Raw genomic sequence first — 13,521 nt, forward strand, 5'->3', positions numbered from 1 at the left:
TGTCGTTCACAAATGTCTACAGTCACATCCAGATCGATTATCAATATTCAACGACGTTTAGTTTTGTAAAACAGCCAGAGCACTCAGAATATTGTACAAGTCAATGCAGGTTGTTGATCAAATATGATTGATTCATTTATTTGTGATAAACCATCACATTAAACAGTGACAGTGGTTTCAAGGAATTTAAATCAATATATTGATTACATCACGTGAGATGGAGTTCATCTACAGCAGTTGCTGCCAGAGAACTCATGGTAACAGCAGGTTCTTCTTCCTATTACCAGCAGGTGGCGCTGCACCTGTCAAGACGACTGATCAGGCGTTGAACTCCCCCAACACCTGAGGGTTGCTCTATGTTGGATGGTCGAGGGGAACACCTGCAAAGGAGTGGAGGTGGGGGTTTTGGTGGTGGGTGGGACTAGACTTCAGGGGGTTGATTGTGTGGGCGGGGCTGGTTTTAGGGGCCTGGTGGTGGGCGGGACTTGGGGCTGAAACATCCGCAGATGACACGATTCTGGGTGGAACGGTGTGGTAAAAGATTAAATTAATCAAAATCAGTCATATTGATGTGATCTCAAGTCTTGGGCAATTTTTCATGGTCCTGGAGTCACATGATGAAACTAAGACCGCTGGTACACTGTAGTTCTGCTACTCCACCAAGGATCTCACGACGGTATCTTAAAAACAAAAGCTTTAAAAACGATGAACCAACTTTTTATTAAAAGCCTAGTCTTTTAATTTGAAGACGGTAAGACAGTAAATATCAGAACATCACTAATTTAACTGTGTGGTCGTACAACACCTCAGGAAATCTGACATCAAGTCACAAAACCCCACCCACCAAAAAAAAAAGGCCTGATGAGATTTGACTCCACACGCTCTGTAAAAAATGTTCTAAAAATCTTTATTGTTCCAGAGAATATTCACAAACAGCTGAAAAATCATCTGCTTCCTGATTGAACAATTCGACCAATGGGTTAACTCACCACGGCCAACAACAGAAGAAACCACAGAAGACATAATTATTTTCTTACAGATGTTTATAAAAAGGAAAAGCTAAATATTTTGATGCTACAAAATGTTATTTACAGTAGAGACTCCATCCCACTGAGGGCGCTGACCTCAGAGAGGAGGAGGGAGAGAGAGCTATAGCTACATGTAATGAGCTTCAACTTTGCTTCCATCTGAGGACAACTTTATTTTGACAGGACATCCTTCTCCTTTTCATTGTTACGGACACCAGCTGCAGGGCGGAGCCGCAGACATCCAACCACAGTCTACATTAGAGCTTCTGCTCCCTCTATTGGTCAGTTCTAAACTTCTTTGGTCCAACAGGTTTACTGAGGAAGACAAAATTAAAGGAGAAGCAAGATTCCAAGGTTAGCTGATTCTGCGGTGATGTAATAATGATGTCATACAGGTAACTGAATCAACTCTTACAAATCAGGAGATGTTGCGACTCTCTTCACGGATGCTTTACTTGACTCTTTCTCTAAAAGGACACACCAAAGACATGTTTGCTTACATTTGGTAACTTCATAAAAGTAATTAACACAATATGTAGGTGCGTCTTTGACCGTTTGCCCTCACATTCACGTTATCCAATATGGCCCACCTTCCAAAAAGTTTGGACACCCCTTAGCATGTCAGAGAGTCTGTGTTAGCCTCACCTTGTAGCCACCGGACCTGCGTGGCTGGCCCGTAGCCCTTCTGATTTCGGGCAGCGATGCGGAAGATGATAGCAGGCTTGGTGGTGTAGTCAATGTGAGCATTGGAAAGACTGGAGGCCTGGACCAGGCAGGATGGGTTTGGACCACAGTAAACCCTCATGAAGGCCAGCTGGGCCGGACCGGAGCCTGAAGCAGAGGTGGTCTGGCTGGACTGGATGGCCAGGTACACAGAGTATTCAGTGATTTTTCCTGATGTGACCGCAGGAGGTTCCCAGGTGAGCTGAGCTCCGTCCAGGTTCTACAGGATCAGAGTCAAAGAACTCAAGGACAAGTCTCAATAGGATGAGTCTGGAGTCTCAGCGTTCTCATCTGTGGTCTCACCTTGCTGATCTTGATGGCGCATGGAGCTCCAGGGAAACCAGGAAGACACGTTTTAAACGCCGAAACGTCTGAGAATGCTCCGCGGCCGCAGATGTTGATCCCTGCCACTCGGAACTTGTAGGCGGTTCCTGGCTGAAGCTCCACCTTCCTCATCTGACTGTAGTCCGGAACCGCACCCGAGTCGTCCTGCAGGCGGACACATCATTAATCCGCTGGTCAACAGCCGTTACACGTGAGTAAACGGATGAGCCCTCTTAACGTGGTGGAACTCCGTCAGGATTGGGTCAGAATGACTCTTAACCTGATCGCAGCGAAGCCCCGCCCCCTTAATGGCTCTAGGTCACACATTTTTTTAGTATTCTTACATCAACTGAGCTGTCGTCATAGGGGATGTAATAATGTGTGACCACCATGTTGGTCACTTTGACGATTCCGACGTCGTACCACTGACCGTCCTTCATTGATGACTTCGCTTGCTTCTGTGAAGCACACACACACACACACACACACACACACACACGCACACACACACGCTGTTAGCTTGTTGCTAGTGTCTTCCTGCACTCTGCTGCTGTCTCCCTCACCGCTGCAGTTGCTGTGATGCCGTTGGACACCTCAGTGAGCGTGGTAGCCGCTTGACTCTTGGCTGGGGTGGCTGTCAGAGAAGGGGCAGGGCCAAAAGTACTGGCCAATCGGGCCACGGCGCTCGTCACTGCTGATGGCGTCAGCTCGTGTCCGTTACTTTCTGCTGCTGGGTCGTTCAGGCTGTCTGCTGGAGCAAGGCCCTCTGGGAGACACAGAACTGGATTAGAAAAACAGACGACCCACGTTTCTGTGACTGTATCCTGACACCGGTCTACCTGTAGGCAGCTCGTGTTGTGGTACTGGTTCTGCTTGGCTGCCAACATCCTGCAGCTGCTGCTGCTGTTGGACCAGAGCTGCCAGTTCCTGTGGGGTCAGAATGATGGGGATGGACTGGTCCTCTGAACCTTCTGTGGAGACAAACAGCGGTCTAGGTTCTGCCATTTTAAAGGATGCAGATTGGCTCAAACCCCCTGTGATGTCATCACTGACATCATAGAGCTTCATCGTCTTACCCATGTGACCAGCTGCCTGCAGGACTGCCTGTATAGTTGCCTGCTGAACGTCCTCCTCTGTTGCCATTGTAGCACTCAGTTGATCCGAGGTCAGCCCCGTCACCATCAGGGTCGTTGCCCCGGAGAGTGTCTCACCACCTTCTGGTGACATCAGCTCTTGGGGGGGGCTGCTGTCTGAGTCAATCTAAGCAAGGGGGAAGAGATTGGTCATCTCAGTGTGAATTTTGGAGTGTGTGTGTGTGTGTGTGTGTGTGTGTGTGTGTGTGTCTACCTTTGCCGCTGGCCCGCTGCCCTCTACGTGAACCTGTAATACTGATGCTTCTGATGTCATCACATGCTCTGATTCACTGTTTGTCTGCATAAGCTCCTCCCCCTCGGCTGCTGCAGTCACCATGACAACAGACTCCGCCTCTGAAGATTCTGCCCTGCCCTCTCCTACCAATGATGAGATCTCCTGTATAGAGACAATAACGACAGAGGGAGTCATGGGATTCGTGTGATGATGATGACTCAGATGTCATGAACATGTGTGTCTCTTACAGGTATGGATGGTCCAGGTGTGGGTGTAGCCTGTGTAACCATGGTTACAGCTCTGCTTTGAGCGGGTAAGGTGGAGGAAGTGGGCTCAGAAGAGGAAGAGTCTGACGAGTCTCCCTGGAGACCATCGGCACCCTGCTGAGCTTAATACAGACAGGACAGGAAGTGATGTCACACCAGTGCTGTCAGCGGAGTATCTGGTCACCTGGATCATTCTGAAAATGTCTTCCTCTTACCTGTAGCTGTGGTGGCAGTGTTGGTGGTCCCGGTCTCGTGTGTCTCACATGGTGGGTTGGAGCATACCTGGAAGGCAAACGCTTAGAGCTCAGTCCCACACAGCTTCAACCAATCACTGACCACTTGTGTCCTGACTCACCTGTCTGACACCCCCAGCTCCTGCTGTGGTGGCGGTGTTGGTGGTCCCGGTCTCGTGTGTCTCACATGGTGGGTTGGAGCATACCTGGAAGGCAAACGCTTAGAGCTCAGTCCCACACAGCTTCAACCAATCACTGACCACTTGTGTCCTGACTCACCTGTCTGACACCCCCAGCTCCTGCTGTGGTGGCGGTGTTGGTGGTCCCAGTCTCATGGGTCTCACATGGCGGGTTGGAACACAGCTGGAAGATAAAGAATTCAGAGCTCAGTCCCGCACTGCTTCAACCAATCACTGATCAATCAATGAATCAATCAGTTTTTATTTGTAAAGCAATTAATCACATCAGCAAAAATTTCCATTCGCTTTAACAGACACAGAAACCCAACAGAACCTCCAGAGCAGGCATAAGCGACAGCGGTGGGGAAAAACTTCCTCATTGAGGAAGAAACCCCAGGCAGGACCCAAACTCTGGAGGGCAGTCATCCACCTTGACCAGTTGGATGGAAAAAAAATACAATAGAGATAGGTGATCACTTGTGTCCCGTCTCACCTGTCTGACTCCCCCAGCTCCTGCTGTGGTGGTGGTGTTGGTGGTCCCGGTTTCATGTGTCTCACACGGTGGGTTGGAACACACCTGGAGGATTAATTCTCAGAGCTCAGTGTCGCGCAGCTTCAACCAATCACTGACCACTTGTGTCCCGTCTCACCTGTCTGACTCCCCCAGCTCCTGCTGTGGTGGCGGTGTTGGTGGTTCCGGTCTCATGGGTCTCACATGGTGGGTTGGAGCATACCAGTGTCACTGCAGTGACATCATCAGCATACATAATGAAGGTAGAACGATCGGTTGTCTATGTAGGTGTACATCTATCTATGTTAGTATATTTCTGTACCTGTAGCTGCAGCATCTCCTGCCTCTCCTGTAGTAGTAGTAGTTGTTGTACTACTTGTAGGTTCTTCTGATGTAGGAGAAGCCATGATGGTGACGGGCAGATCCTGGACCAGCGGCTGAGCCTCAGCACCGCTGGGAGTCGTGATCAAAGTCACCTGAAGACACAGGCGGCGTTACTAACGCACTGCACACAAACCTAACAGCAGCCCCACAAGAATGCTAGTCAGTCTCTTCACCTGTTTGGGACCTGATGCTGCTGCTCCAGCAGTTGCTGTGGCAACCTGGCTGGTCAGAGTAGCGATGGTTGCCATGGTGGTGACGGGCGTGGCCAAAGAAGCAGTGGACATACCTGCAAAAAACAACATACTGATGGATGTTGACTCACAGTGGGTGAGCTACAGCCAAAGTCCATGCCATCACCGTTTACCTGTGGTTGTCTTGACGACCAGCGTTGCGACTGTGGGCTTTTTGGTGACAGGTGACACCAGTCTGACTCCACCCATGGGGACAGTCCTGAGAATGGTACCAGGTGTTCCCGGAGCACCCTTCAACACCACCTGGACACAGAAACAAGTGAGGTGATCACATGATCATACCAAGTGGGATTATGGGTTGTTTCATGACCCAGGTGTGATGTCTGAATGTCACCTGTGTGAGGCCCTGCTGGCCAGCAGCTGCAGTGATTTTGGGGACTGTGGTAACGATTTTCCCAGCGCCCCCTGGTGTCATCAGCTTGTTGGCGAGGATGGTGATTGGACTGTTAGCACCTGGAGGGGAGGAGCTTCACTCAGTCAACCGTTATGACACAGAGAAGCTCAGGTGCACGAGTGTGCGTTCATCTGTACCTGTCACCCCCTGCAGAGCAGACACTGGGATGGTCTTGATGATGGTGGTCCCGGGTTTGGAGGGTCCTGGGGAGATGCCCAGGATGGTGGACTTGGCTGATGTGGATCCGGCCTGTGCGCTGCTGAGGATGGTGGTCTGTTTACCTTCTGCTGACGTCACTAACTTCAAGATGGTCCCAGCTGGGAGGGCACCCTTTGTCTGACAAAAAACGAGGAGGGTGTTAATATCTCTTTCAGGTGTCGTCATGGGGTGGGGTGGGGGTGGTTTCCATATACAGTACCTGCAGGATCTGAGTTACTGGACTGCTCCCAGCCTGAACAGTAATCCCTCCACTCTGAACAGGCTTGGTCTGAACCATTGACACCACCTTCCCCAGGTTACCAAGGCTACTCAGCTGAAACAGACAGAGGAGTGATGTCACCCGGTAAACTACAAAGTTCCTTGATGACATCAAAAACATTTTGTTCATAAATTGTTCATACAAGATGGTCTGAGTCCATGACAACCGCCACCTTATTTCATTTGTGATTGGCGAGCTAGAGGTCAAGACTAATATCAATATAAGGCTAATATCAATGTTAGCTTCTCCAATAGCCTAGTGCAGGAGTTAGCTTCACCAGCAGGCTAATCAATCAATCAATCAATCAATCAATCAAACTTCATTTATAAAGCACTTTTCATACAGAGTGTGTAGCCCAAAGTGCTTTACATAAAAACAAAATAAAAACAGTTCACAAAGGAAAAATCCGCCCCTCATCCCCAACACACACACAAGGTAGACTAAAAGTTAAAAGTATTATTCTAAAGAAAATAAATAAATAAAAAGATAAATATATTTTCAGTTAAAAGCCAAGTTAAAAAGGTGGGTCTTAAGTTTGCTTTTGAAAATGTCCACAGACTTTGTTTTCCTCAGGTCCTCAGGCAAGCTGTTCCACAAACGTGGGCCGTAGTGGTAAAAGGAGGCCTCCCCATATGTTTCAGTTAAAACTTTTGGAGTAATTAAAAGAGCAGTGCCTGAAGACCTGAGAGATCTAGAGGGTGTATATGTTAAAAGCAAATCAGATAAAATTATTAGGACCAAGACCATTAAGAGATTTAAAAACCATTAAAAGGATCTTAAAATCGATTCTGAAGCGTACAGGTAACCAGTGCAGAGACTTAAAAATTTGTGTAATGTGTGCTCTCTTTCTGGTCCTCGTCAGAATTTATGCAGCTGAGTTTTGTAGATGTTGTAATGGAGTAGTGCTTTTTTTGGAAAGACCAGAAAGAAGAGCGTTGCAGTAATCAATTCTACAAGTAATAAAAGCATGCATTAGTGTCTCTGTATTGGTTCGAGATAAAAATGGTCTTACCCTGGCAATGTTCTTTAGATGATAAAATCCACTTTTAACCGTATTTTTGATATGAGCATTAAAATTTATGAGACAATTTATATAATATAGGTAGCTCAGAAGTTAACATCACTCACCAGAGTGCCGCCTCCTCCCACACTGAGTGGACTGTTCACGAGCGTGATGGTCTTAGTAACTCCACCCACCACTGTGGTGACCACCTGAGCTTGCTGGGACACCGTCACCGTCCCGGACTTATGGACTGTGATGATTGGTCGGCTGGGGGTCCCAGGGGAGGAGACTACTGAAGTTCCACCCAATTGAGCAGCAGCAGTTTTCAGCATACGAGTGGCCGGGTTGGTCACCTGACGCAGAGAGGGCAGACGTTTACCATCAAACATGCTAATGCCAGAGTCTAAACCTTATGGATTGAAATGGTTTAACGAAAAGTTGTTTCACCACGAAAGAGGAAGCAGGTCAGACCGAAAGTTCTCCAGAACCACTTATAATACTTATAGTATTATATAGGAAACCAAGACAACCATTTCCTGTAGATATTATATATATATTACTCATATTATATTGAGAGATAATTATCTGGACTTGGTCTTAAGTATCTGTAAAGACCTGTTCCTTGATCAATAAATCTGATTGTAAACATTATGTAGTAATAGTTCCCTGACATCACTACCAGCACCACAGCTGTGTTCTGTCCATACCATAGTAATCGGAGAGGCCACTTTGACTGGCAGGCTGCTGGATCCTGGGCTAACAGCCACCGTCTTGACGATTGTTGCTCCAGCGGGGACGTTCAGCACCGTCGCTGTGGGCGGGGGAATCTTCTGAGTCGCTGCAGCTGCTGCTGCCAACGCCGCCATGCCGCTCATCTGAGGACTGCTGCCTATCGGCTGAAAGCAGGAAGCAGTTGTGAAACCAGGGTTAAATGGCTGACAACCACATTATCACAACGCAAATGCTGCTTTGGCGCGGTGATCACCTCTAGAGTTCAGAACTTAAATCACAACTCTAGAAAAACACAAATGAACACCGAGTTGAGGAAAGGGGTCGAAAAGTTCTCCTTACCGTCCCCTGACTGGCCTGAGCAGGTACCACCATGCGAACACCTGCAGGAAGAGTCGACACGGCAACCGGAGACTTTGGCAAGGCCTGTCTCACTGTGACAATGGAGGCTCCGCCTGTTGTATTCGGAGCAGCTGATACTCTGAGGATTGCTGCGCACACACACACACACACACACACACACACACACACACACACACACACACACACACACACACACACACACACACACACACACACACACACACACACACACACAGAGCCCATTAATTAATATATATGGCCCTTTCAACTTTCATCCTACCTGAACAGATGTGTAAACCTACCAGGTGCTTTGGCAGCAGTAGCCAATGGGATGCCAGGTATAGAGGATGTGGGGGAGGGGACGAGAGTGATGCCAGACAATGGGACAGTCTGGTTGGCTGGTGTCATAGCGGCAGGAGCGGGGCTCTTCTGGAAACTACCTCCAGCTGCAGCGGTGGGGGCGTGGCCAGAGGCAGTGGGAGTGGCTGCCGATGCGGCGGGAATGTCGTACTTCTGCACCTGCAGCAGGTAGGTGTCGGCGGTCTGCGACGGCCCCCAGCTCACCTCCAGAGACGACGTGTTGGCCCGGACCAGTTGCACCCGGGAAGGAGCGCAGGGACGCTCTGAGGACGAATGAGACACGGTCAGTGAGACAGGTAACATCAGAGCAGACAGACAGGTGTTACCCTGTTGACCAGGTGACCTGTGTCTGGTGTCCATTCATTCCTCAGACACTCAGTTGATGACATCAGCACTACCTGTCTCCAGGTACCAGAGGTCCTTGCAGCACACCTGGTTGTTCCAGGCCTTCCTGTATCCGTCTCTACCGCTCCAGATGTAGAGTCTGGAGTTGATGGCCACGCTGCAGTGACCCGCGCGAGCTCTGGGGAGGTTCTCCTCCAGGCTGTCCATCAGGACTGTCTCCCAACACATCGTCTCTACAGACAGACAGGTGGTCAGACAGGTGTGTGTGTGTGTGTGTGTGTGTCTGTGCACGTTCATGTGTGCATGTGTGTGTGCCTATACCGAGGTTGAGACAGGCCAGTGTGTTGGTACACTTCCATTCCTTTTCATGTGTCGCCACCTTGACATCATCCATCACCAGAGGGACCCATCCCCCGAACACGTACATCCTGCAGACGGGTGAGAGTTCAGGACATCACACACTAACACATCCATTAACAACATGTGTGTTATTTATATGTTATTTATATGTTATATTAGAGGCTGGCAGTGTTACTTATTCTTGATGGTAGTTGCTGAATGTAGACTTCGAGGGAGGGGAGAAATCCCACCGAGGGAAGGTTTGCTCCACATCAGAGAATCTGTGACATCATCAGAACAGGAACCAATCTAAGGTTTAGTGTCTCATGTATTGGTGAAACATTGCAATTTCATCACATAACTGTAGCAGCAGAGGTGAAAACATGGGACACATTAGCTGCCATCTCTGATTGTCTCACCTATGTCGAGCACCCACAGGTCCCCGAGTCTGCAGCCGCTCATCCCTCCATAGATGATCAGCCTGTTGGCAGCGCGACCGCTTGTCACCACAGCTGTGTGACTCTCTCTGGGCGGCGGCGGCTGACCTGATGTCACAGGGATCTCCCAGCCCACCACACTGGAGCCAGGCCTCAGCTCCAGACAGTACAGATCATTCAGGTACCTGACAGGACAAGGTGTATCACCATGTTAAACCTGAACTTTCTGCACTCTAGAAAAAAAAAAAAAAAAAAAACAGTTCCTACCTGGGGATATTGTTCTTGGGATCTTCACTGTCATTGGCTAGTCCTCCAAACAGGTAGCAAGAATTGCCAATCAGGGAGAAGCTGTGTCCGAGGCGGGGGCAGGGGGGCGGGCCCTTCTTTGGAGCCTTGGCCTTCAGGCACTTCCACTCCCAACGACTTGCCTGAAGGGGACATCGACACTTCATATATGATCTTAGGATGGGAGTGGATCTGTCACTCAACATATTTCTGTTAGGACGGTCTTTGCCATCCTAACTTTAAATTCATTATCGGCGCCCTGAGGCCCCACCCCATTTCGTGACATCACCGACCTGCAGCTCGTAGAGGTCGTTGCTGTATTTGCCGTATTCCACCATCCCTCCAAACACCAACAGCCTCGTCCCATCACACACAAAGCCATAGGCGGCGCAGCCGGGTGGGATATCCCCCCGCACAGCTGGGATGAACCATTGGTTGGTAGCTGTGGGGGGAGAAAACAGCATGTCCTCATTTTACAAGCAGAAACAAACACAAAAAGCACACATACTTCCTCCATGACAGACCTTTATATCACACTCTGTGCTTTGAATGATCAGCTGACCTGATGACGTTAACAGTGTGTTAAGCTATGGAAACTCAACAACAGTGAAGTCATTTTTTAACTATACAAGTATGATAATTAAAAAAAATTTTTTCACAAAAATCATTTGATATTCTTCTTTAATTTTTTGTGAACCAAAAAACAATAAACAAAACTTCAATTAAATGATTTAATTCTTAAATTAAATCAAGTTAAACATCAAATTAGATCCATAATGATGCCGATAAACGTTTATTATTAAAGTTTTGGGCGCTTTTTCCTTCATATCCGCAGCAGCAGAAAGGGGCGTGTCCCTGTGACGTCCCCAATGTTTTCAGTAAAAACGCGCCATTTTTCAGCGCGTCCCACACTTGTTCAGTTAGCTTAGCGGTTAGGGTTACACTAGCCTTTAGCATAGGACGCAGACGCTAGCGCGTTATCATGTGGAAGCTAATCTAACAGGGTGTTATCAGACGTGAAGGTAATGCTAAGAGGCTATTTACAGTTAGCTCCAACACAATCTTACATAACACATCTATTGTCACTTCATAGCGTGACATAATGTCCTTAACTTTATACTGAATAAAGACATGGATCACCAGCTGAGCAGTACCTGTATTGTAGACGTGCAGCTCATCCACGATCCCCTCGTTCCCTCCGCCAAACACCACCATTAGCTCCTTGATCGTCACGGCTCTGTGTCCATGTCGGGGCCGCGGAACTGGGCCGGTCCAGCCCAGGACTCGCTTCCATCGGGGTTGGAGCACTGAGGGACCTGTTTGTTCTGTTGTCATGATACTCCCGTTCACGTTGTCGGTCCTCAATGAGGAAGGAAATATCCAAATTCAATCACAGGTTGTTAGAAATGTACTCACTGGTTGTGGTTCAGGGTTAGCACGATTATGCTAAGTAGCCGGCTACATGGGTTTAGCCACTATGCAGCTAGCAGGCCTTCTAAACGGGATTTGAATATTTCAGCCGAGAATGTGATCAGATCGTTTCGGAGGCAGAAATTTTGAGCAGTTTCGTATCAGAAATAAAATCTGCTCCTCTGGTTACAATCCGCAATGTGTCAATGTGATGCTAGCCGGCCCGGAGCCTGCAGTAGCTAGTCCGCCATTTTAGCCTGGTGAGCGCCGCGTAGGGTCGGTAGAAAGCCGCCGGTAGCTTCTCAGACGAACAGAAGTAAACAAACAGACCCAGCTCTGGGTGATCACTGTGGTCTACAGTTCCATGCACCCGCTAAGATTACATTCGATGCAAAAAAAGCCATTGGTAGGTACGCAGAGCAGGGGTTTGTGGATCAGGAAGGAAGCCGCCATCTTGATGCTAACAGCAAGCAGCACAGCAACTGTTGGAAATGGTAGAGGCTAAGAGGCTAACTCCCCGCCGAGTCGCCACAGGAACACAGCTGCATCATGAATACCTAGTGTTGTTTACTGCTAGCTAGCAGTAGCCATGCTAATATCGGCAAACACTTATACGAGAGATCGTAAACGATAAATAAAACTGCGGGTGATTTGCTTAAGGCAAATCGCGTTTTCTTCTCGATATTTAACCATTCATGATCTTTTGATCTTCTAACTTACACGTGTTAACATTCAATCACCCTGCATAACAGCGACAGAACTTGCTGGTTAAAACAGATGAAACACCAAGTTTAATGGCTAACAAACAGCAAGCTGACACAGAACATCACTCACGTATTTTATTCATTTTTTTTCCCCATTTAAAATGTAGTTTGATTAATAAAACCAAACATGGAAAGAACGCTGTGATTCTTTAGCAGCCACGAAAATATCGGCCAACTCGCCTCAGGGTTAAGGGTTTATGAACACAGCGAAAATGATGCTAGGCTAACGCTTGTTCACGTTTAGCTCTGTGGGCTCCTTAAATAACCCGCCTTCCTGTTTTGTGCATACACGTATTATCGATAAGTTACTGTAACTAGTTAACGAATCTCTATTTTAGTGAGGTTTATATGTCTACTTTCAATACCACTCTTCCACGCTAGCGCTTCTAAAAGGCTACTTAGCATTTGTGGGTGAAGAAGCGCTGCTATTGTTAGTATTGATTAGCAGCTCGGTGACGAGAAAGGAAATTATAAAACCGAACCGACGTTTTGTTCTCTGTATGACAAACGTGGCACAATCAAACGCAACAGTGGGAATGAATTGGCAAAAATTGCTTTTATTAATGAAGCGACTAGTGCTAATGTTTGTTTTGCATTGGCGAAGCGAGAAGTCCCTGCCATCAACAAACATGGCGGCACAGGAGGACCGTTAGCCGCTGCAATAATGAGTAAAAATAGCGAGTAGCGTTTTATCCTTTACACAATACTTACTGGTGAATGGTGTATGTTATGGCCAAATTCTGAGTATCGGTGCTAAACTAAAACGAATAAATCCAGACAACTTAAACGTGAATAAACAACATATGTACATCTTCTCATGCCGTTCAGGAAGACGCCATCTTTCTCAGAGTCCCTGGCTGTTAACAGCGCCGCCTGGAGGACAAACACAAACAACACTTACTTGTATTTAAACAAATTTATTTACTTTCCATGTTTTATGGAACTGGACAATTCAGATAGAATCACACAGCAGCACTCAGATCAATAAGACAAATAAATAGTTAAGTGTCTCCATAATATTGATACAGTCCCCCGATTATATACCTGTCATTATGCAGTTTCCAGCTCAGGGAAACCTGCCCCAAGAATCTGGATTACATTCTCACTATTAGTTTTATAGTTATTCTACAAATAGAATAACTATTAAACTTACATATTTTTTCATATATAAATACACAATATGGATGTTGATGGGGTGTTACTCTCGACAAGCAATTAAATTGTAGTCACAAACAAAATATTGAGAGCTACATAGGGGCCTGTACTAAAAATAACATATATACATGATTACTACCCATGAGTGAAAACATAATAATTTTCCTATGGGGATCAATAAAGTGTACTTCT

At 47.3% G+C, this 13,521-nt stretch overlaps 1 protein-coding gene across 1 annotated transcript; it reads right to left on the bottom strand.

Moving 5' to 3' along the window:
- Nucleotides 1-862: 862 nt before the first annotated feature.
- On the bottom strand, nucleotides 863-13,022 carry hcfc1b (host cell factor C1b). Its single transcript, XM_068343204.1, has 33 exons — nucleotides 12,886-13,022; nucleotides 11,155-11,360; nucleotides 10,294-10,442; nucleotides 9,983-10,143; nucleotides 9,698-9,900; nucleotides 9,475-9,559; nucleotides 9,261-9,367; nucleotides 8,993-9,172; nucleotides 8,537-8,857; nucleotides 8,214-8,362; nucleotides 7,850-8,038; nucleotides 7,268-7,495; nucleotides 6,080-6,193; nucleotides 5,799-5,997; nucleotides 5,602-5,720; nucleotides 5,381-5,510; nucleotides 5,190-5,302; nucleotides 4,955-5,108; nucleotides 4,772-4,863; nucleotides 4,615-4,698; nucleotides 4,222-4,305; nucleotides 4,065-4,148; nucleotides 3,925-3,991; nucleotides 3,692-3,831; nucleotides 3,423-3,605; nucleotides 3,152-3,335; nucleotides 2,915-3,046; nucleotides 2,639-2,841; nucleotides 2,420-2,533; nucleotides 2,055-2,240; nucleotides 1,674-1,971; nucleotides 1,444-1,495; nucleotides 863-1,343 (listed from the first exon to the last, which is right to left on the bottom strand). The coding sequence occupies exons 2-33, from the start codon at nucleotides 11,333-11,335 to the stop codon at nucleotides 1,304-1,306; spliced, it is 4,725 nt and encodes a 1,574-aa protein (XP_068199305.1). The 5' UTR covers nucleotides 11,336-11,360; nucleotides 12,886-13,022; the 3' UTR covers nucleotides 863-1,303.
- Between the last annotated feature and the right edge of the window lie 499 nt (nucleotides 13,023-13,521).

This window comes from Antennarius striatus, chromosome 2, assembly GCF_040054535.1.
Source record: "Antennarius striatus isolate MH-2024 chromosome 2, ASM4005453v1, whole genome shotgun sequence".
NCBI lineage: Eukaryota > Metazoa > Chordata > Actinopteri > Lophiiformes > Antennariidae > Antennarius > Antennarius striatus.